Source organism: Thalassophryne amazonica, chromosome 6 (assembly GCF_902500255.1).
Source record: "Thalassophryne amazonica chromosome 6, fThaAma1.1, whole genome shotgun sequence".
Taxonomy (NCBI): domain Eukaryota; kingdom Metazoa; phylum Chordata; class Actinopteri; order Batrachoidiformes; family Batrachoididae; genus Thalassophryne; species Thalassophryne amazonica.
In genome coordinates, this window is record NC_047108.1 from 35,831,658 (window position 1) to 35,857,162 (window position 25,505).

General features: G+C 41.9%; 1 protein-coding gene across 1 annotated transcript in view; it reads right to left on the reverse strand.

The window, feature by feature from the left end:
- The window catches only part of mapk13 (mitogen-activated protein kinase 13), a 94,784-nt gene that overhangs the window by 40,419 nt on the left and 28,860 nt on the right, over positions 1-25,505 (reverse strand). Inside the window, exon 4 of the mRNA XM_034171991.1 lies at positions 11,176-11,281. Coding sequence (XP_034027882.1) covers positions 11,176-11,281 — 106 coding nt within the window. The remainder of the gene's footprint in view (positions 1-11,175; positions 11,282-25,505) is intronic.

Here is a 25,505-nt window from a genome sequence, read left to right on the forward strand (position 1 = left end):
AAAACCAAACGTACCTCAGGAAGTGTGCTGACGAGCGTGAGACCTCACCCCCTCCTCTTTCACAGACCATGCATCAAACCTGGACGTTCTCTGCATCCACTGATGGGAGATGGCTCTAGAGACGACGATCTCACCCGTCTGGTCACAAGGTAGAGTCTCTGGCAAATACACACTGTGTACTCCAGTCTTAAATGCCACCATGTTCCAATCCATGTAGATGCACCACAGCTGTGAGTCCTGACGAGCCGCAGGTGATCAGCCTCAGGTGATCAGGGTGAGGTCCTGATAAACTCAGCTACACAGCCACTCAGTCCCAAATGCGCACCACCTGGGAGGAAAACCAAAAGACAGAAACAGAAGACACACAAAAGCCAGCCAGGCATGCCAGCCACAACAATATACACACATATATATATACACATATACACACATATATATATATACACACATATATATATATATATATATATATATATATATATATATATATATATATATATATATATAGGGGTCAACTGACATTCAGCAATTTTGAGGATACAGGCAACTTATGACAATTTATTTTTGCAGTGCTGCATGCAGGTACTCACTGGTCACCAGGTTCTGCCTTCCTTCCTTAATTTTTTCCCCTCAAAATTTCACTCACAACACCCCATAATGACAAAATGAAAAAGCTTTTTAAATTTTTTTTGCAAATTTATTAAAAAAAAAAAAAAAAAAAAAAGAAATCACATGGACATAAATATTCACGCCCTTTTACCAATATTTTGTTGATGCACCTTTGGCAGCATTTACAGCCTCAAGTCTTCTTGAATATGATGCCACAAGCTTGGTGCACCTACTTTGGGCACTTTTGCCCATCCCTCTTTGCAGCACCTCTCAAGCTCCATCAGATTGGATGGGATATCGTGTTCCTTTGTGCAAATGTAATCGGTACAAACACTCATTTGTTCCGTTGTCTATTAAGCTTATTAATGAACAAGCTTAAATTGTACTAATGTCATAGGATAAATTTAGCACGTTTTTCAGTTGTATGGTGAGTGGTAAATGGCTGTGTGGTTTTAGTAGTATATAGTTGGTTGATTATAGCGATTTTTAAGGTTATTTTTAGTTATTTATGTTATTTTATTGTTGGTGATATTTATTTTTGTGGCTTTTATTGTGTAAAGGCTGGTCCTGTTTTTATTGTATGTGCAGGTGAGCCCCCTCATGCACCAAACTAAATTTCTCTGAAAGGAGACAACTAGTAAAGAACTTTGAACTTTGGAAGTGCCTGTGCACAGCCATTTTCAAAGCTCTCCAGAGACATTCACTCAGACTCAGGTCCGGGCTCTGGCCTGGCCACTTGAGGACATTCACAGAGTTGTTCTGAAGCCACTCCTTTGATATCTTGTCTGTATACTTAGGGTCATTGCCCTGCTGAAAGATGAACCGTCGCCCAAGTCTGAGGTTAAGAGCGCTCTGGAGCAGGTTTTCATCCAGGATGTCTCTGTACATTACTCCATTCATCTTTCCCTCATTCCTGACTAGTCTCCCAGTTCATCCCGCTGAAAAACATCCCCACAGCATGATGCTGCCACAGCAATGCTAAACTGTAGGGATGGTGCCTGGTTTCCTCCAAATATGATGCCTGGCATTCACGCCAAAGAGTTCAATCTTTGTCTCATCAGCCCAGAGAATTTAGTTTCTCGTGGTCTGAGAGTCCTTCAGGTTCCTTTTGGCAAACTCCAGGTGGGCTGCCATGTGGCATTTACTAAGGAGTGGTTTCCATCTGGCCACTCTACCATACAGGCCTGATTGGTGGATTGTTGCAGAGATGGTTGGCCTTCTGGAAGGTTCTCCTCTTTCCACAGAGGAAAGGTGGAGCTCAGACAGAGTGACCATTGGGTTCTTGATCACCTCCCTTACTAAGGACCTTCGCCCCGATCACTCAGTGGTGGATCAGAACTTCTTTCATTTACGGATGATGGAGGCCACTGTGCTTATTGGGACCTTCAAAGCAGCAGAAATGTTTCTGTACCCTTTCCCAGATTTGTGCCTCAAGACAATACTGTCTCAGACGTCTATAGACAATTCGTTTGACTTCATGCTTGGATTGTGCTCTGTCAACTGTGGGACCTTATATGTAGACAGGTGTGTGCCTTTCCAAATCATGTCCAATCAACTGAATTCACCCCAGGTGGACTCCAGTTAAGCTGCAGAAACATCTGAAGGATGATCAGTGGAAACAGGATGCATCTGAGCTCAATTATGAGCTTCATGGCAAAGGGTGTGAATAATTATGTACATGTGATTTCTTAGTTGTTGTTTTTTATTATTATTTATAAATTTGCAAAAACCTAAAAAAAAAAAAGTTTTTTCATGTGTAGAATATTGAAGGAAAAAATGAATTTCATCTATTTTGGAATACAGCTGTTACATTAAAAAATGTGGAAAAAATGAAGCATCGTGAATACTTTCTGGATGCACTACATCAAACCAATGGCTCCTGACTTCAGGGACTGAGGGACTGTTAGCCCATTTCACTCTTTCTTGTTTGTAACAAAGTCCCTCCCACAGCACAGGTTTCACAGGTTCAGCCCATCAGTGCTGAAGGCTGCTGTCCCACAGACCAGAATAGATGAAGACAGCAATGTGCAGACTGGAGCTCTACTCATAAGAATGTTATTTACAGATCCTTGCACTTTTTGTAGAGGTCAATTGGTTAATGTGCTTGGTTTCAGTGTGGAAGATTCCTTGTTGTGGGCTGTCTGCTATGTTCCTGCTGCTGCTGCTGTTTCTCTCTCTCCTCTGAACAGGTGGCACGCCTCAAGCTGTTGACACACCTGATCCACATATCATCAGCACCTGTATATGAACCCCGGCTCTTCACTCCATCCTCGCCAGAATCTCAGCTAATCTTCCACGGTAAGCTTGGCCTCTCTATTTTCCAAAATAGAATATTTTTGACTTTTTTGGTGTTTCCACACACCTTCTGTCTGAGCCTCTGCTCAGAGCCGACATCTTCCTAATTGCTCCTGCTCCAAGACCAGCTTCACCTGCAGCCTGTGCACGGAGCTCTCACACTCTGCATCTACCAGCTAAGTGTTTGCTCACCTTTTGCTCATATGAGCTGCTGCTCACTGAACACTGCCTGGAATAATCATACGAACTGAACTGTGAACTTTTCCTGATAAGAACTACTAGCAGAAACTGAACTGAATCATTATGTCTAACTGCCTGCATATCTGGACCAGCTGTGATAGTTTGTCACTGATTGACTGTGAGAATCACTTCTGGAAGTGACCGGCTCAGCACTCACTCATCTGTCTCTCTTCCCCAGCCACGTCGACAGCTTGCAGGCGGCCACCTGGCTCTGGATCCATCCCAACGGAACTGAAGACATCTGGGCTGCGGGTCCCCTGGTTCCACCGCTGAGCGGGCTGGTCTCCACACGGCTAGATAGCCACGCACACTGGCTCATTTTTTTCCATCTTCTGTACTTAAGCTCCTTGTAATAAATCCATTTTCTAACATACCGTTCTCTGCTCCCTGCTCTTGGGTTCGTCTTCCACCAACGCCGAACCATCACATTCCTGGTTCAAACCCTGCCCCTGCCCATTTCTCCATGTAATGTGGAGTTGAGTCAGGAAGGGCATTATTATATAATTAAAATTAAATAATGATGTCATGATGGGTAGCACAGTGACTTAGTGGTTAGCACTGCTGCCTCACAGCAAGAAGGTCATGGGTTCGATTCCCGCCTGTGGCCTTTCTGTGTGGAGTTTACATGTTCTCCCCGTGTTTGCGTGGGTTCTCTCCGGGTGCTCTGGCTTCCTCCCACAACCAAAGACATGCAGGTTAGGAACACCAACTGCTAATCTCAGGGATCTCCCTCATGGTTGTGCTGCACATGCGCGAGAGGACTTGGGGTTCTTCACTTTGGGTCTTTTGTTCTGCAGCTAGCACTTCGCTCACAGGTATTATAAACTCTAATATTCTGCTAGGAATCAACAATATCAAACATCACAAAATAAAGTTAAAGGTTTTGATCAATTAATCTAAATAATTTACCAAGCCTTACATTTTGTGGTTGCCTGATTATAGCTCACAAAGTCACGCTGCTCTCAAAATGAAAATGCTTCGTCGGTGTTGCACTGTTATTGCTGCGAAGGTTTGCAAACAACCGGTTAGGTGGAAAGAACAAGATATAATCCACATATCCCTCACATTGGTTATTATTCAGATAAAATATATCTTATATAAAATATAGATCTTGCAAAGCAAGTTTTAAAAGACAATTCAAGTCAATTTTATTCTGTCAGCTAAGGGAAGAGAATCACGCCACCCTTGTTTTTTTTTTTTTTTTTTTTTTTTTTTTAAATATGATTTCTGGTCCAAAAGACTAGCTTATCTTCTAGTCCATTATTTTCTTGTCCAAAACGCGGTGCTAAATTTATTGGCGTCTGCACTTCTACAGGGATACAGTCGATATTTACTATAATTTATTGAGATGTTATTATTCTCTTTTCAATTTGTACTTATTTTATTGGTATCCCAGTGTAAATTGTACAGTGGCATGTAAATGTTTGGGCACCTCTGATGATTTCCATAATTTTCCTTTATAAATCATTGGTTGTTTGGATCAGCAATTTCAGTTAAATATATCATATAGCAGACCAACAGTGATATTTGAGAAGTGACATTAAGCTTATAGGATTTACAGAAAGTGTGCAATAATTCTTTAAAGAAAATTAGGCAGATGCATAAATTTGGGCACCACAACAGAAAAAAAAAAACATCAATATTTAGTAGATCCTCCTTTTGCAGAAATAACAGCCTCTAAACGCTTCCTATATAGTTTGGATTCTGGTTCAACATATTTTGGACCATTCTTCTTTACAAAACATCTCAGGTTTGCTGGTTTCTAAGCATGGACAGCCCGCTTAAAATCCACAGATTTTCAATAATATTCAGGTCTGGGGACTGAGATGGCCATTCCAGAATGTTGTACTTGTTCCTCTGCTTGAATGCCTTAGTAGATTTTGAGCAGTGTTTAGGGTCGTTGTCTTGAATATTGTTGAATCTGCTGATATTGACTGGAATTCATGTGACCCTCAAGTTTAACGAGATTCCCAGTACCTGCACTGGCCACACAGCCACACAGCATGATGGAACCACCTCCAAATTTTACTGTAGGTAGCAAGCGTTTTTCTTGGAATGCTCTGTTCTTTTTCAGCCATGCATACCTCCCCTTGTTATGTCCAAATAACTCAATTTTAGTTTCATCAGTCCACAGCACCTTATTCCAAAATGAAGCTGGCTTGTCCAAATGTGCTTTAGCATACCTCAAGCAATTCTGTTTGTGGCATGTACGCAGAACAGTCTTCCTCTGCATTACTCTACCATACAGCATTTCATTGTGCAACGTGCGCTGTATAGTTGAACGATGCACAGAGACACTATCTGCAGCAAGATCATGTTGTAGGTCTTTGGAGCAGGTCTGTGGGTTGACTATGACTGTTCTCATCATCCTTTGGTTCAGCTTATCTGAGATTTTTCTTGGCCTGCCACTTCGGGCCTTAACTGTGCCTGTGGTCTTCCATTTCCTCACTATGTTCCTCACCATGGAAACTGACAGCTGAAATCTCTGAGATAGCTTTTTGTATCCTTCCCCTAAAGCATGATGTTGAAGAATTCTGTTTTCAGGTCATTTGAGAGTTGTTTAGAGGCTCCCATGTTGCCACTCATTAGAAGTTTAAAATTGACGTTGGCACGAATGAGTTTTTAAAGTGATTCAGTCTACATTAAGGGACTCTGTATCACCTACCAGATAGTAGGAGTTCATACTCGGGGTAGAGGATGTGGAAAGGATCAGACAAAACTCGCTGTGCTTGTCTGAGAACAGACTGTTCATACAGTTGTATGCAAAGGTTTGGGCACCCCTGATAATTTTCATGATTTTCCTTTATAAATCATTGGTTTTCGGGATCAGAAATTTCAGTTAAATATATCATATAGCAGATGAACACACTGATATTTGTGAAGTGAAATGAAGTTTCTAGCATTTACAGAAAGTGTGCCATAATTCTTTAAACAAAATTAGGCAGGTGTATAAATTTGGGCACCCCAAGAGAAAAAATACATCAATATTTAGTAGATACTCCTTTTGCAGAAATAACAGCCTCTAAACACTTCCTATAGCTTCCAGTGAGAGTCTGGATTCTGGCTGAAGGTTTTTTGGACCATTCTTCTTTACAAAACATCTCAGGTTTGTTGGTTTACGAGCATGGACAGCCCACTTAAAATCATACCACAGATTTTCGACAATATTCAGGTCTGGGGACTGAAATGGCCATTCCAGAACATTGTACTTGTTCCTCTGCTTGAATGCCTTAGTAGATTTTGAGCAGTGTTTAGGGTCATTGTCTTGTTCAAAGATCCAGCCCCAGCGCAACTTCAGCTTTGTCACTGATTCATGAACATTGTTCTCAAGAATCTGCTGATATTGACTGGAATCCATGTGATCCTCAACTTAAACAAGATTCCCAGTACCTGCACTGGCCACACAGCCCCATAGCATGATGGAACCACCTCCAAATTTTACTGTAGGTAGCAAGCGTTTTTATTGGAATGCTGTGTTCTTTTTCAGCCATGCATACTGCCCCTCGTTATGTCCAAATGACTCCATTTTAGTTTCATCAGTCCACAGCACCTTATTCCAAAATGAAGCTGGCTTGTCCAAATGTGCTTTAGCATAACTCAAGCGACTATTTGTGGCGTGTACGCAGAAAAGGCTTCCTCTGCATTACAGCATTTCATTGTGCAAAGTGTGCTGTATAGTTGAAACACTATCTGCAGCCAGATAATGTTGTAGGTCATTGGAGCAGGCCTGTGGGTTGACTATGACTGTTCTCACCATCCATCACTTCAGGTTATCTGAGATTTTTCTTGGCCTGCCACATCGGGCCTCAACTAGTACTGTGCCTGTGGTCTTCCATTTCCTCACTATGTTCCTCACAGTGGAAAATGACAACTAAAATCTCTGAGATAGTTTTTTGTATCCTTCCCCTAAACCATGATGTTGAATAACCTTTGTTTTCAGGTCATTTGAGAGGTGTTGAGAGGCTCCCATCTTGCCACTCATCAGAAGAGATGCAAAGAGGGGAAACATTTCCACCTTAAATACCCGTTCTCATGACTGGATTCACCTGTGTAAGGAGCTCAAGGGTCAATGAGCTTACCAAACCAATTTTGTGTTCCAATAATTTGTGCCAAATGTATAAAAATCAATAAAATGACAAGGGTGCCCAAATTTATGCACCTGCCTAATTTTGTTTAAATAATTATTGCACACTTTCTGTAAATACTAGAAACTTCATTTCACTTCTCAAATATCAGTGTGTTCATCTGCTATATTTAACTGAAATTTCTGATCCAGACAACCACTGATATATAAAGGAAAATCATTAAACTTATCGGGTGCCCAAACTTTTACATACAACTGTACATGAACTGCAGGGAAGAGTTTTCGGTCCTCCCTACAACTTTCATGTCAGTCTTCACCAGACGAGCAAGCTTAGATTTTAACTGGACAGAGAGATTACCGTACCAAGTTGACATCTCATACCTGATAATGCTTTCCCAAATAGCATGATAAAACAGAAACAAGATGTTTTCATCAACCCCAAACACCCTGAGTCTGCGCAGAAAATATAGCCTTTGCTGTAAATCGGAGCATAAATTATTGACATGTTTCCCAGCTAAACTGGTTATCTAAGTAAATGCCTCAATACATGCAAAAACTGACCTGATCGATTTCTTCGTCATGGATTACCAGGGGGGTATGATCAGCAACTGAGTGAGGGTCGATTACCATCACCTCAGTTTTCTTTACATTTATGGTAAGAAAGTTAGTATCACACCAGTGGAAAAAAGACTGCACCTCATTAAAGTACAGTGATGGCTCTGACGCTTTGTAAAGCAGGCTGAGGATGTTAGTGTCATCAGAAAACTTAAAAACATGGTTTCCATGAAAGTGGCTAGTGCAGTCATTAGTATAAAGAGTAAAAAGGATAGGCGAACTGGCACTGCCCTGAGGTACATGTGTACTGATGTTTTTTGGATCAGAGATGGTGTTGCTCACGCTGACATTTTGAATTCTGTTTGTTAAAAAAATAATAACACCATTTTATAATTACAGGGATTACTGACAAGTGAATTAGTTTGTGGATCAGTAAATGAGGTGGTACTGTGTTAAAAGCAGAACTAAAAATCAAAAATAAAAGACATGCATAGGCCTTTGGGTCTTCAAGATGTTTTAATGACAGGTGAGTGATGCCATTAATGGCATCGTCTGTGCCCCGCCCTCTTGTATAAGTGAAATGCAGAGGGTCTAGATGGAAATTTATCTCTGACTTTAAAATAGACACAATATAGTTTTTTAAGCATTTCATATCAACTTAAGTTAAAGCCACAGGTCTAAAATCATTGTTAATTGTTGGGCAGGGTTTTTTTTTTAAGGGACTGGAACAGTAACTGATTTTTTCCAGAGTAAAGGAACTGTGTGCTGGTCTACAGACTGCTGAAAGACTGGGCACCAGGCTGGTGTGAGCTCCTCTGAAAAAGTCTTTAAAAGAAAAGCTGAGATGCCATCTGGGCCAGCAGACTTATTTTTCTGAACCCCACTAAAGAGTGACCTGACTTTACATGGATCAACTACTAACCTAGTGCACAAAACAGTAGCTGAAATGGAATTTAAAATATTAGCACATTCCAAAGAAAAATCCTGAGTCTCACATCTCAAATAGAAACCACTGAGCTCATACACCTTTCTTTTGATCATCGCCTGTTACAAGGCTTTTCCTTTTTTGTTTGTCATGTTAGCTGCCACTTTCATGGAGTCCCAAAGTTTTTTAGAATTCATTGAGACAAAATTCCTCTTCCTTGCATGCCTTAGGCTGAATCTCAATTCTACCCCTCGGCCCTTCCCCTTCACCCTTCCCCTCCGTTTTGCGCGGGCACGAGAGACAGAGGGGTGTTTCAATTCTCATTTTGGAGCGAGGTGGAGGGGTAGGCAGAGGGCTTCAAACCCCTTCAAACGGAGTGATTCTGGATACACACTCCGTTTAGAGGAATAGGAGGAGCTTACCACTGTCTCCACAGAAACAAACATGGCGCCGAAAGAGCTGCACAAATGGAAGTAGCTTTCATTACAAATTATGCTGTTTAGAAAGTTATAACTTGCCAAAAAACTTTACAGGCAGTTTGCCTACGACAACAACGTGTATGCTGCTGGATGCAAGTTGCGTATATTGTCGTTCTGAAGAATACAGGTGTAGCGTTCTGAGGCGTTATAATGCATATACACAAGAACGCTATGATAAAACACTTTTATATCTCACAATGGAGAAAATCATGATAAAGGATAAGCATGTTAAATTGTATGTTCAGAAATCTTTGGATAATAGCGATCCCTGCTGTTGGATTTCAAGGTCTGTAATGCATATGTATTTTGTAAACAAACAGGAAGCCCTGAGCACACTCGTCTCCTAATAAGCTTTCAGGCAGAAAATGAGGAGAAGTTGAAAAATATATACACACACATGTACGAGGTCTGTTAGAAAAGAATCCGACCTTTTTATTTTTTGCAAAAACTATATGGATTTGAATCGTGTGCTTGCATCAGCCAAGCTTGAAACTTCGTGCGCATGCGTGAGTTTTTTCATGCCTGTCGGTTGCATCATTCGCCTGTGAGCACGCCTTGTGGGAGGAGTGGTCCAGCCTCCTCGGCGGATTTTCATTGTCAGGAAATTGGCTGAGCGACTGCCGCTTTACTGCATCAAAATTTTTTCAGAAACTGTGAGAGACAGCCAGGTGGAAACCATTTGGAAAATTCAGATGGCTTTTGGTGAAGATCTTATAGGGATCACAGTTTCTGAAAAAATTTTGATGCAGTAAAGCGGCAGTCGCTTAGCCAATTTCCTGACAATGAAAATCCGCCGAGGAGCCTGGACCACTCCTCCCACAAGGCGTGCTCACAGGCGAATGACGCAACCGACAGGCATGAAAAAACTCACGCATGCGCGCGAAGGTTCAAGCTTGGCTGATGCAAGCACACATGACTCAAATCCATATAGTTTTTGCAAAAAATAAAAAGGTCGGATTCTTTTCTAACAGACCTCGTATATGTGTAACACATAACCTGATGTCCTGCTATTATTTGTCAAGGAAATTTCTAAAGGAAATAGTGCTGGATGCAAAAAAATGGGAGAATTTGAAATACATACAGGTGCTGGTCATATAATTAGAATATCATGAAAAAGTTGATTTATTTCAGTAATTCCATTCAAAAAGTGAAACTTGTATTATGTACACATTCATTCCACACAGACCGATATAGTGTTTATTTATTTTAATTACTAATTAAGTAATTCATTCATTAATTAGTAATCAATCTATTAATGATCAATTAACAATATTACTATTATTAATGACTAATTATTATCAGTATCATTAACATTAATTACTAATTAATTATTAAAACTATTTATTATTATAAATTATGAAATAATTAATTATTAATACCACAAAATTCTCCGACATGATTGCGATGCATACTTCTACTACTATTACATACTTCTTCTATTTCTTTGCATTTATGCAGATAGGCGAGAAAATAAAAAGAGCAAACAGGCTACTGCGACAAGTTGCGCTTCAGTTGTCATGTTGACAAACAGTGAAGACGGCAGTTTGAGCTGGGCAGTTTTTTTTTCCCCCTAAGGCAGAGGGGTGTCTCAATTCATAGGGCTAGAGGCATACCCCTTCGCCTTACCCCTTGTTTTAAAGGGGTAGGGGTAGGGCCAAGGGGAAGGGGAAGGGGTACAAAAGATAATTGAGATTGGGCCTTAGAATCTGATTCAGTTCCTTTTGCAGTTTTTACACAGTTTAGGGATTCAGTGTCTTGCCCAAGGACACTTCAACAAACAAACAGGAGTACTACATCCTACTGGCAGTTATTTTAGAGGTTTCCTTCCTCCAATTCAGATGAACAGTCTTGGGATTACAGATGTTACATTATTATCTTTTGCACTGACTGAGGAAGTAATGACCTCGTGATTTAATTCAGTATTCAGTAGTTTTCACTTGATGCTCCATGAGAGCATTGTAACTGAAAGGTCATACAATTTGTCTTACCCTGAGTCCACAGAGCATCTGATAGACAAGAAACTGGACTTTGTCTTCTGAGAGATGACCTCGTACCTTTGACAGGTCAGTAAACATGTAAGGCATCACCAAGTAACTAAGAAAAATAGAGAGAAATGACATGTCAGTGGTACTTCAGATAAAGAGTAAAACATGCTACCAACACAACAGGTGGCACATACAGTTGCATGCAAAAGTTGGCACCCCTGATAATTTTCATGATTTTCTTTTATAAATTTTTGGTTGTGTGGATCAGAAATTTCAGTTAAAAATGTCAAATAGACAAACACACTGATATTTGAGAAGTTAAATGAAGTTTCTAGTATTTACAGAAAGTGTGCAACAATTATTTAAACAAAATTATGCAGGTGCATAAATTTGGGCACCCTTGTCATTTTATTTGTTTTGAATACATTTAGCACTTATTATTGTAACACAAAATTGGTTTTGTAAGCTCATTGACCCTTGACCTTCTTACACAGTTGAATCCAATCATGAGAAAGGGTATTTAAGGTGGCCATTTGCAAATGTTTCCCCTCTTAGCATCTATTCTAATGAGCGGCAACATGGGAGCCTCTAAAACCTCTCAAATGACCTGAAAACAAAGATTGTTCAACATCATGGTTTAGGGGAAGGATACAAAAAGCTATCTCAGAGATTTCAGCTGTCAGTTTCCACTGTGAGGAACATAGTGAGGCAATGGGAGACCTCAGGCACAGTACTAGTTAAGGCCCGAAGTGGCAGGCCAAGAAAAATCTCAGATAAGCTGAAGTGAAGGATGGTGAGAACAGTCATAGTCAACCCACAAACCTGCTCCAAAGGCCTACAACATGATCTTGCTGCAGTGTCTGTCTCTGTGCATCGTTCAACTGTACAGTGCACTTCACACAAAGAAATGCTGTATGACGCTGTGATGCAGAGGAAGCCTTTTCTGCATATAGGCCACAAACAGTCGCTTGAGGTATGCTATACCACATCTGGACAAGCTAGCTTCATTTTGGAATAAGGTGCTGTGGACTGATGAAACTAAAATTGAGTTTGGACATAACAAGGGGTGGTATACATGGCAGAAAAAGAACACAGTATTCCAAGAAAAACACTTGCTACCTACAGTAAAATTTGGAGGTGGTTCCATCATGCTGTGTGGCTGTGTGGCCAGTGCAGGTACTGGGAATCTTGTTAAAGTTGAGGGTCACATGGATTCCAGTCAATATCAGCAGATTCTTGATGACAATGTTCAAGAATCAGTGACAAAGTTGAAGTTGCGCTGGATCTTTCAACAAGACAATGACCTGAAACACTGCTCAAAATCTACTCATGCATTCATGCAGAGGAGCAAGTACAACATTCTGGAATGGTCATCTCAGTCCCCAGACCTGAATATTATTGAAACTCTGGTATGATTTTAAGCAGGCTGTCCATGCTTGGAAACCAACAAGCCTGAGATGTTTTGTAAAGAAGAATGGTCCAAAATACCTTCAACCAGAATCCAGACTTTCATTGGAAACTATAGGAAGTGTTTCAAGGCTGTTATTTCTGCAAAAGGAGGATCTACTAAATATTGATGTATTTTTTTTCTGTTGGGGTGCCCAAATTTATGCACCTGCCTAATACTGTTTAACAAATTATTGCACACTTTGTGTAAATCCTATAAACTTCATTTCACTTCTCAAATATCACTGTTTCTCTGTTATATGATATATTTAACTGAAATTGCTGATCCAAGCAACCAATGATTTCTAATGGTGCGTTTACACAAGAATAAGTCAAGAATAAGTTTCTGCATTGTTGCACGGTGTTACGTGCTATCTCTAAGTTCTGTCACGTTGTGAATGAGGTGAATTGTCTCCCCACACACACACACACACACACACACACACACACACACACACACACACACACACACACACACACACACACACACACACACATTCATCCATCAGCTGCTGAACAATTCAGATCGCTCCAGTTTGCTCCACAGAAGAACTTTGTGACTGCATGTTTAGTTGGGCTCCGTGCCATGGAGTGGCGGAGAGAGGAGGAGGAGACAGACAGCCAGATGTGTGACTCCACGCGGTTTTCATCTCACTGATTTTCCCCAAACATCACACACATGCAGCAGGTGGAACACCTGCAAGAGATCGCTGAGGAGCATTGGAACAAAACTTTTAGCCAACTTGGCATCACTGTACTCCTTCAGCATACTGCAGCAATGAAACTACAACCCCTGGCAAAAAGAATCACTGGCCTCGGAGGATGTTCATTCAGTTGTTTAATTTTGTAGAAAAAAAGCAGATCACAGACACGACACAAAACTAAAGTCATTTCAAATGGCAACTTTCTGGCTTTAAGAAACACTATAAGAAATCAGGAAAAAAAAATTGTGGCAGTCAGTAATGATTACTTTTTTAGACCAAGCAGAGGGAAAAAAATATGGACTCAATTCTGAGGAATAAATTATGGAATCACCCTGTAAATTTTCATCCCCAAAACTAACACCTGCATCAAATCAGATCTGCTCGTTAGTCTGCATCTAAAGAGAGAGAGCTCTTGCACCAAGTGGACTGACATGAATCATGGCTCCAACAGGAGAGATGTCAATTGAAACAAAGGAGAGGATTATCAAACTCTTAAAAGAGGGTAAATCATCACGCAATGTTGCAAAAGATGTTGGTTGTTCACAGTCAGCTGTGTCTAAACTCTGGACCAAATACAAATAACATGGGAAGGTTGTTAAAGGCAAACATACTGGTAGACCAAGGAAGACATCAAAGCGTCAAGACAGAAAACTTAAAGCAATATGTCTCAAAAATCGAAAATGCACAACAAAACAAATGAGGAACGAATGGGAGGAAACTGGAGTCAACGTCTGTGACCGTAAGAAACCGCCTAAAGGAAATGGGATTTACATACAGAAAAGCTAAATGAAAGCCATCATTAATACCTAAACAGAAAAAACAAGGTTACGATGGGCTAAGGAAAAGCAATCGTGGACTGTGGATGACTGGATGAAAGTCATATTCAGTGATGAATCTTGAATCTGCATTGGGCAAGGTGGTTTTGTTTGGTGCCGTTCTAATGAGATTTAAAAAGATGACTGCCTGAAGAGAAATTCCACAGTCATTGATGATATGGGGCTGCATGTCATGTAAAGGCACTGGGGAGATGGCTGTCATTACATCATCAATAAATGCACAAGTTTACGTTGATATTTTGGACACTTTTCTTATCCCATCAATTGAAAGGATGTTTGGGGATGATGAAATCATTTTTTCAAGATGATAATGCATCTTGCCATAGAGCAAAAACTGTGAAAACATTCCTTGCAAAAAGACACATAGGGTCAATGTCATGGCCTGCAAATAGTCCGGATCTTAATCCAATTGAAAATCTTTGGTGGAAGTTGAAGAAAATGGTCCATGACAAGGCTCCAACCTGCAAAGCTGATCTGGCAACAGCAATCAGAGAAAGTTGGAGCCAGATTGATGAAGAGTACAGTTTGTCACTCATTAAGTCCATGCCTCAGAGACTGCAAGCTTTTATAAAAGCCAGAGGTGGTACAACAAAATACTAGTGATGTGTTGGAGCGTTCTTTTGTTTTTCATGATTCCATAATTTTTTCCTCAGAATTGAGTGATTCCATATTTTTTTCCCTCTGCTTGGTCTAAAAAGTAACCGTTACTGACTGCCACAATTTTTTTTCCTGATTTCTTATAGTGTTAAAGCCAGAAAGTTGCCATTTGAAATGACTTTAGTTTTGTGTCATGTCTGTGATCTGCTTTTTTCTACAAAATTAAACAACTGAATGAACATCCTCCGAGGCCGGTGATTCCATAATTTTTGCCAGGGGTTGTATACCCGCTTACTTCAATGAGGCAGTGCAGTCTCGTTTGAACCCCTGTGGGATTTGACCACTTCCGGGGATATCCTGTCAGTGCGCAACACAAACACAGCATCACTTTACATGGAAAGATGGTGTACAGTTTTGTTTTAGACTGCAACTGAATGAACATCCTCCGAGGCCGGTGATTCCATAATTTTTGCCAGGGGTTGTAAATGAGGTGCAGCAGGGTTTAACTGTGTGCCTGTCAGAGAAGAATGCTGTCACGCTCTATTAAGGATCACCACTCATCAAGACGGATCAACACGCTCAGTTGCGACTTCCACGACATGAGGATGGTGCGTGACATTCGTGGAAGATTATTTGATTAACACGCACTATTAAGAAACCTATTCAGATGCATTAAGTCACGTTAAGAATGTCAGGAATGTGCCAAGAATGATGCAAATATGACATTCGTAACGCGTCTTGCCTATGTGTAAACGCACCATAAGGGAAAATCATGGAAATCATCAGGGGTGCCCAAACTTTTACATGCAATTGTAACTGCTATTCAGGATAACCTACCCTATTTACTCTATTAAACGCCCCAGGAGCAATTTTCGAAAAGGAGATGTTGATTGGTGATTGTGCGCATGCTGTACACAGTTCGGCCTTATGGTACTTATGGACATGCGTACTGCACGCAAGAGAAGCGGCGCAGACTCAAAACAAGTGTTTTTCTGTATGCAGCTGTGACACAATTATATGTAATGGCTCCACACAAACGTTGCTACTCTGCAGTATTAAAGCTAAAAGTCGTGAAAGAAGTGGAAGAGAAGGGAAGCACCAGGCTGCTAGGATTTTCCTAGTCGATAGGAAACAACCAGGAGTGGTGTAGGAACAAGGGTAAGATTACAAACCTGGCCAAAACAGTAAAACGGCTATCTGTTGAGAGGAGGAAATTGTGTTATGATGACATTGGAGAGAAAAGAGCTGCAAAAATGGCTCCACAAAAGGAGAACAGCAGGCATTTCCATGACAGGGAAGAGCCTGAAATACGAGGCACTGTGGCTCCATAAGCAACATGGAAACCTGAACTTCAGAGTCTCGAGTGGCTGGTATTTGAAGTCAGACGTGGAAGAAAGTGAAAATGATGCAGAGACTTGCTTTGTTCTCTCAGGAATTCACAATTTCACTACATGAAATTTGCTGGAAAAAAGTTGAGGCGTTTCATAGGGAGGATGCCTTTAATGGAGTAAATACGGTGTATTCCTGCTCCATTTCATTATTGCACATCAACAGAAAATATGGCATGAACAACCATGAATATGACATACACAATCATAAAAAGGTACATCTGATACTGCATTCACATGTTGGCTGTAGTTGGTGGAGCGTAAACTAGATGTTTCATTATTTGCAAAGACAGGATGACAGAACATCCCACCAGCACTGGCAGTGAGAGCAGTAGCTGTTCACCTCGAGGGTATGCGTTATGGAAAGTTAAAAAATTTCAACTTCCTGCAATTGCTGCGGTGACAATAACAAATCAGATTATGGACACGAACAGGACAGGATTGCTGCATACCATATTCATCTGTCTGTTTGGGGTGTTGCTATCCAGGACCAACGGAGTTACCTGGTGTCATGGAAGCAGAGAAACGTGATACCAGCACATGCTTCCAGACATGACCACATCCAAGGACATCCATAGTGGCACTGCTGGACACACTATTCTAATACCAGTCGTGCTGCAAAGGATGTTAAAGTAGACCTGCATTGAAATAAATGTGGTCAGATTTCAGAAAGAAATAGCTGATATGTATTTATAAGACCCTTGTGAATGCAGTAAAGTAAATCTGTAAGCCCAAATTTGAAATTCAGCGGAGAAATCTTCGTTTAAAAATGACAAATTTGCAGCTAAAATTTAGCCCTCTGTGAAAACAGTTTGTACAGCCGTATCATTTCCATGACGTCAGGGACAAGACGACGCGCTCCCGCCTTCAGTCCTATCCCGCATTGAAAATGATTTTATCTGTTAGTAATGTTACTTATACACGTCCTGGTTTCAACATCCAAAAGTAAGCTGCAATGAATGTGAGATACAGATCTGTGTGCTCAGATCAGCAACGACATCGACAGCTGGCGCCGTTCTTCCTCTCCCGCTCTCTGCCTCCGCTACGCTCGCTGTTTTAATGCGAAGTGGCCGGTACACCTGTTGCTGCAAGGACAGACGTCTTGCGGCAAAATCCACAGCACCGCACGTCTCGGCAATCAGAGCCCCAGAGCTCCATGGACGCTGAGAGAGGTTTATATATTTTTAATGACTGGGATTCTTTGCGGGTCTCGCCTCCATATCCCGCAATGGTACCGGAGGCGAAAGACAGTAGATTTTCACTGCGACACCACTCAATCAAACGGGCGTATGAAATAGTCCCCCAAAATAATTTTCAAGCACAAAGAAATGTGTACTCACCAAACGTGCCGCAAGACAATATGAAGTTTTAAAAAAGTAGATCCTTCCGTATAAGACAAGAAAAAGGTGCAGATGCAAACTGACGTAAATCCACAAATTACAATTGGCGCAATGCATGCTGGGAGATGGTCTTGTCCATGATGTCTCGGCAGCGTCCATGATGAGAGGGACAATTTGCGGAGGGCTAAATGTTAGCTGTAAATTTGTCATTTTCAAATGAAGATTTCTCCTTTGAATGACAGATCTGGGCTTGCAGATTTACTTTACTACATTCAGAAGGATCTCATGTGTAAATGTAAGTCATTTTTTGTTCAAAAAAATCTGACTGCATTTTTTTCAATGCAGGTCTCCTTTAATCATGTTCTTGTGGGAACATGTTGGAAACATCTGCATGTTGGGGATTTTCTTGCCTGGCAGTTCCCCACCCGGTAACTTAATGTGGTGAGCGAACTTAAGACTCAAATAGAGACGGACTTAGAAAACCAAATGCTGTATTAAAGAGATGCCCTCATTGAATAAGAGAGTCACCAATACAGCGCTGGGATCTTGAAAACAGATGTCACATGCACCACTGCTAACAACAGCCACAACCTCTGGGCTCGCCTGCATTTTAAGCCTGCACTTGGCCAACCTCCAAGTGGGCAGGCCTTCCCTGCTGGGTGGATCAGTGGAGCTATGTGACTGGGTGAAAAAGTGTTTCCGTTTGACCTTATGTGCGGATAACATGTTTGCGTTGTTCATCTGAATGGTATGTGTTAAAGACCTTGTGATGGATGTTTGTGTCAGCATTAGCACAGAACAGAATATTTCATGGTGCATGTCTGCTCCAGGTGGAGACATGTAGACCTTCATTTTTTATCAGATATGCATCATCAAGTTGGTCCGAGGACAAGCATCATGGAATATTCTGCCCAACATGTAGAAAGGTAGTCTTTAGAAGTGGCTGATTTGTGAACTCTGACCACAAAGATGTAGCTTCTCTCAGGTTTCAGTTGAAGTCTTGCAGGCTGTTGTGTGCAAAGTGTCCAAGATTAAATCTGGCTAGAGTTCAAGATTAGTCTGCTTTGTGGGGATGCATCCAATCTGACTGGAGGACATGCAGACACACAAACAACTGGTGAACCAACTGAAATGTATGAATCGTTTCATGACCAGACCCTGACGATCGCTGAGGAGCGCACTTTGGACTAGGGCTGCCACAACTAGTTGACTAGTCACGACTACATCAACTATTGGAACCGTCGACAATTAATTTATTAGTTGACGAGTTGTTTATTTTATTGAAGTCTTTGTTTTTCTCTCAATTCATAGTTTTAGGCAGCGACCTGTCCTGCCGCCATTTGGACGTTCAAATTTTTGGAAAGACGGCCGATTAAAACAGTGGCCGTCATGTTCAAAGGCGTTTAAAATGCGCAGTTTACCGATCGAGTTGTCGGTGTGTGCGTGTGTGTGCGCGCACGCACGCACGGAGTCAACTGGCTGCAGACTGCGAGCGAGGGAACCATCAGTGCACTTGAGACAGCGAGCGCGGAGCAGAGAGAGAGGATTTTAACCCGAGAGAACATGTTAAAAAAAAAAAAAAAAAAACACACACACACAACAAAACCAAAACGTGGAGCTGCCTTTACTTCTTTCCACTTTCTCTACCCGCGCGGTTCTGACGGCACCGACCTGTTCACACCATGTGCGCGTCGTATACTGAATTTATGAGATCATGACATGAAATAAATGGTCAAATATCCTTAAAAATGAAAATATATAAATGAACTGAGCAAAAATTACGCATACACTGGTTAAAAATAAAACCCTGAGAGGCACAGATCACAAAAAGCAGGTGAGAACGCTGAACTCTAACAGCTGTTATTTTCCAAAGGTATGTATTTATGCAATCTTAAGCTTAATGTAGTGTTCAAGCACAAAAAGTGACTGATGAGGAGAAAGAAAAATTACTTTTAAAAATTACTTCATCACACTAAATGAACTGGAGTCAGAATAAAAATACAAGCTGCTGATTTTTGTTATTTTTCAAAGTTATTATAAGCTGCAGCCTGCATTGCTCTGTTCAGTTTATATCAAAGTTTTCCTGCACATGTCTGTATTTTTTCCATCTTTATAAGAGTTTGGTGTTTACATTTGCTCCACAAAGTTTTAAAACACAATAAAATGTTCACACTTTTTTTTATAGCAGTTCTGTAATTTCAGAAATGACACAGAAACGACCACAAATCAGAAAAAGTTGGGACTATATGTAAAATGAAGATGAAAATAAAAATGTTGCTCTATTCCCAGTTTCTCCACTCACAGAGCTGTGTCTTGGTGGCTTCCCTCACTTGTCTCCTTCCAGCATGGACATTTAGTTTTTGAGAAGTGTCTACCTGACACAGATTTATTATAAAGTACCACACTGTTTGTATTTCTGAATGATTGATATAAATGAAGTCTAAGAAATGGTCACTGATTTGGAAATGTTCATGTTTTCATCCCCTGACGTTTCTCGGAAAATGCTGCAGGCCTTAATTTAGGAAATCTCATATGATCCGACTAGTCGACTAATCGCAAAAATAATCGTCGTCGTAATAGTCGTTTGTGGCAGCCCTACTTTGGACGACAGCAGGATATGATTTCTGCATACCACATTCATTTGTCTGTATGGGGTGTTGCCATCCAGGACCAAGGGAGTTCCCTGGACAGACAAAAAGAAAAAGTTCTCCTCACCTCCTCCTGTGCTAGTTTCTGCAGGAGGAGGTGTTCCATATCTGAGAGCACTCTAATTGTCAGTCAGAGGAGCCGGAAAGAAATCATTCATTTTCTGCTCCTTTCGTCAGAGAAATCAGGATCTCAAAAGAGCCTAATTGAGAAGGGTTTCATTCAGTTGAAATCACAGTTACACAGTCGAGATCTCAGTCATCTCACCCTCACAGCGCCATCATGCTTTCCTTTTTCATTGTCACATTCACTGAGCTCAGGCCTAAAAATACTGTTTGTATGTTTACATAACCATCACATTTACATAATGGTTTCACTTGTCTTCCTCTTTACTGTACAATATGATTTAGTATTTGTAGCCTCATTTTGCTACTTCAGGTTTTGGTCTTAGTACCATAATGAACCTTCATTTAATAATTACTGTGATGGACAAAGTCATGTACAGTAGTGTTCAGAATAATAGTAGTGCTATGTGACTAAAAAGATTAATCCAGGTTTTGCGTATATTTCTTATTGTTACATGGGAAACAAGGTACCAGTAGATTCTCACAAATCCAACAAGACCAAGCATTCATGATATGCACACCCTTAAGGCTATGAAACTGGGCTATTAGTACAAAAAAGTAGAAAAGGGGGTGTTCACAATAATAGTAGCATCTGCTGTTGACGCTACAAACACAAAACTATTATGTTCAAACTGCTTTTTTAGTAATCCTGTGAATCACTAAATTAGTATTTAGTTGTATAACCACAGTTTTTCATGATTTCTTCACATCTACGAGGCATTAATTTTGTTGGTTTGGAACCATGATTTTGCAGTGTGCTTAGGGTCATTGTCTTGTTGAAACACCCATTTCAAGGGCATGTCCTTTTCAGCATAAGGCAACATGATCTCTTCAAGTATTTTGACATGCTTTAAACTCTAGTGCCTAAAACTCATGTGACTATATTCTCTGGGTTTACAGACGTTGTTATTGTGTTTGCTTTTATTAAATTCCACATATCTTAAAACGTAGCAAGTAGCAACACAGATTATCTGGAATTTTGTGTTTGCAAGTTTTCAAGGTCTCTACTGCCATCTACTGGCCAGTAGTGTTCATGGCAGTATTCAAACTGAAGATGGGCTGATGTTTTCAATCACTGTACTCGTATGTTCAAAAACCACATGTCGGACTCGTGTTTCCAGAAGCAAAATGTAAACAGAAGCTTTTTTCAAACTTAATTTACAAAAACTCTCAAAGCTTAAAAAACAAAACAAAACAACAACAACAAAAAAAACATTACAAGACAGGTCTGTGGTGTTTGCACAGGCACAGTGCGAGAGGTTGCACGCTTGTATTGTGCTTCAGCAGCGGGATACCCTCACGATGGCTGACCAGAATATCAAACAGGTTTGATTTTCATTCGACCATACGATCGCCAATCAGGAGGTTGTTGTGAGATGTTAAACGCAGCTCATTACTCCATCTATACTAAATGATGCAAGACGTGTTGTGTGGGCCGCCAGAAGAGGAGGTACTGCTGGCCCACCACCAGAGGGCGCCTGTCTGGAGTGCGGGCTCCAGGCACCAGAGGGCGCAGCCGCCTCACAGGAGCAGCCAGGGTGACAGCTGTCACGCATCACCTGCAACAGCTGTTACCAATCATCTGATCGGCAGGAGTATATCAGCAGGACGACATCTCCACCTCTTTGCCGAGATATCGTTCTACCTGGAAGGTAACGTACCTCAGCTGTCTGCTTGACAATATCCTTTGTGACTTTTGTGCATTATCTTTTGGACTGTTTTTCCAACGAGAGGTGGAGGTAGCTTTCCTGCCATGCTGATTCCTGGGTGCAAACGCATCCTCATTCACTTGCTTTTTGTTCCTCGCCAGCAGTACCAGATCCGACACGCGGAGGCAGTGGCCACCTGGGAGTTCGGGACTTGGCGGCTCCAGTATTCCCGGGGTCTGGTGGCGGAGGAAATCGTGTGGTTCCGGTTCTGCTTTGGACAGGCGTCTCCTATCTTCGAGCCTGCCCACACGACACCCTGTGAATTGACTATTGTCTATTGTTGCAATCTGTTGTATTTGTTGTGCACATTCACAACAGTAAAGTGTTGTTATTTGACCTATTCCATTGTCCGTTCATTTGCGCCCCCTGTTGTGGGTCCGTGTACCTACACTTTCCCAACAGGATATCTCGGCCAACGTCATGGATCCCGAGGGGCGTCAACCGGCTGTTGAACGGCCAATGGAAGAACAGGGCGCACAGGCGTCCGCAGGAGGAATGATCGGTGAGTTGCAGCGGATCCTCACCGTTTTCACGGCTCGGTTGGATTTAATGACCGAGCAGAACGTCCTCCTTAACCGCAGGGTGGAGGCTCTCGCCGCGCAGGTGGAAGCGCGCCCTCAGGGCGCTGCTGCGGCTCTCCCTCCTGTCGACCCTGTGCGTAACAGTGACGTTCCACAGGTCGTTCAACGACCCCTCCCACCTTCCCCGGAAGCATACATAAGCCCTCCAGAGCCGTACGGAGGTTGTGTGGAGACGTGCGCGGACTTCCTTATGCAGTGTTCGCTCGTCTTCGCACAACGTCCTGTCATGTACGCGACTGATGCCACCAAGATAGCTTATGTAATAAATCTGCTTCGCGGTGAGGCACGCGCTTGGGCTACAGCGCTCTGGGAGCAGAATTCACGGCTCCTTCAGACATATGATGAGTTTGTGAGGGAGTTCAGAACAGTGTTCGATCATCAAGGTCATCAGTCCAGCCGCAGTGAGGCTTCAGCTTCCGGCCTCACTGCGGATCCATCCCGTTTTCCACGTGTCCCGGATCAAGCCCCATCACACCTCACCCCTCTGTACTCCCGGTCCGGCACCACCTCCTGCCCGGATCATCGATGGCGAGCCGGCTTGGACTGTGCGCCGGCTCTTAGATGTCCGTAGGATGGGCCGGGGCTTCCAGTATTTGGTGGACTGGGAGGGGTACGGACCTGAAGAACGCTCCTGGGTGATGAGGAGCTTCATCCTGGACCCGGCCCTCCTGGCCGATTTCTACCGCCGCCACCCGGACAAGCCTGGTCAGGCGCCAGGAGGCGCCCGTTGAGGGGGGGGTCCTGTTGTGTGGGCCGCCAGAAGAGGAGGTACTGCTGGCCCACCACCAGAGGGCGCCCTGTCTGGAGTGCGGGCTCCAGGCACCAGAGGGCGCAGCCGCCTCACAGGAGCAGCCAGGGTGACAGCTGTCACGCATCACCTGCAACAGAATTGACTATTGTCTATTGTTGCAATCTGTTGTGCACATTCACAACAGTAAAGTGTTATTTGACCTATTCCATTGTCTGTTCATTTGCGCCCCCTGTTGTGGGTCCGTGTACCTACACTTTCCCAACAAGACGTGTGATTAACCTGAAACTCTGTGCGATCCAAAAAATTCTTGCACGAATGAAAAATCAACTGAAAACGGGCCAAAACTCGCACTGGCACCAGTAGTTCATGGCAGTGTTCTATTTATTTTGACACCGGTTATATCAGACGGTTATCTAATTACAACTTGGCTTTTTTTTTGAAAATGCCTTTTTTTACAAATAAAAAAAAATGGCATATTTTACAAAAGCACATTTATCTGTAAACACCAGCACATGACACACCTCACATTAATGTGTTGGTTTACATAGAATGAATCATCCAATCAATGTGAGCAGAGGCACATTTTACCCAGAATGCCATCTGTCTGTGTTTGTTACAAAACTTCAGAATTAGTGCATTATTCAACATTAAAAGAGATATGTTATATCTTAACTTTGCACAAATGACAGAACTGACATTAATGGAGTTATTCTATCAGTATTCACTTTATTTATACACCAAACCATAACTCAGCACTGCTTTATTTTCCAAGACCTCGGCCTGACTGCAGCACTGTGATTGGGTAGAGGTTTGAGCTTTGCGCCTCCTCTCAGTTGCTTCTGTACTGGAAGTCCTGTAGTAAACAGGAGCTTCCAGCAAGGGCCAGGATGCTCAAAGATAGAAGTGCTGACTCATTGTTTGGGTCTGCTGTTGCTTTTGATGCTTCCAAAAGCGATCGTTGTGTTAAAACTCAAAATCAGCTTGTTTAGTAGCTGTAAATGTACCGGAGACAATATTGGAATTTATCAGTTATCTGTAACTTCCAATACATTTTTGGGTGGTTTATTGTTTTAACTTTATCTAAGATAACTTTTCAGTTATCTGATTATCTGTTATCGAAGTTAATTTTTTGGTTATCTATGCCCACCACTGATAATGCGCCACACATTTTCAATGGGCAACAGGTCTGAACTGCAGGCAGGCCAGTCTAGTACCCGCACTCTTTTACTACGAAGCCACACTGTTGTAACACGTGCAGAATGTGGCTGGCATTGTCTTGCTGAAATAAGCAGGGACGTCCCTGAAAAAGACGTTGCTTGGATGACAGCATGTGTAGCTCCAAAACCTAGATGTATGTTTCAGCATTGATGATGCCATCACAGATGTGTAAGTTGCCTATGCTATGGGCACTAACACGCCCCCATACCATCATAGATGCTGGCTTTTGAAATTTACACTGGTGACAATCTGGATGGTCTTTTTCCTCTCGTCTGGAGGACACGACGTCCATGATTTTCAAAAACAATTTGAAATGTGGACTCATCAGACCACAGCACAATTTTACACTTTGCATATGTCCATTTCAAATGAGCTCGGACCCAGAGAAGGCAGCGGCGGTTCTGGTTGTTGCTGATGTATGGCTTTTGCTTTGCATGGTACAATTTTAACTTGCACTTGTAGATGTAGCGACGAACTGTGTTAACTGACAATGGTTTTCTGAAGTGTTCCTGAGCCCACGCGGTAAGATCATTTACACAATGTCAGTTTTTAATGCAGTGCCACCTGAGGAATCGAAGGTCACAGGCATTCAATGTTGGCTTTCGGCCTTCCCGCTTACGTGTAGAAAGTTCTCCACATTCTCTGAATCTTCTGATTATATTATGGACTGTAGATGATGGAATCCCTAAATTCCTTGCAACTGAACATTGAGAAACATTGTTCTTAAACTGTTGGACTATTTTTTCACACAGTTGTTCACAAAGTGGTGATCCTTGCCCCATCTTTGCTTGTGGGGATGCTCCTTTTATACCCAGTAATGACACTCACCTGTTTCCAATTAACATGTTCACCTGTGGAATGTTCCAAACAGGTGTTCTTTAAGCATTCGTCAACTTTCCCAGTCTTTTGTTGTCCCTGTCCCAGCTTTTTCGAAATGTGTTGCAGGCATCCATTTCAAAATGAGCAAATATTTGCACAAAAACAAAAAAGTC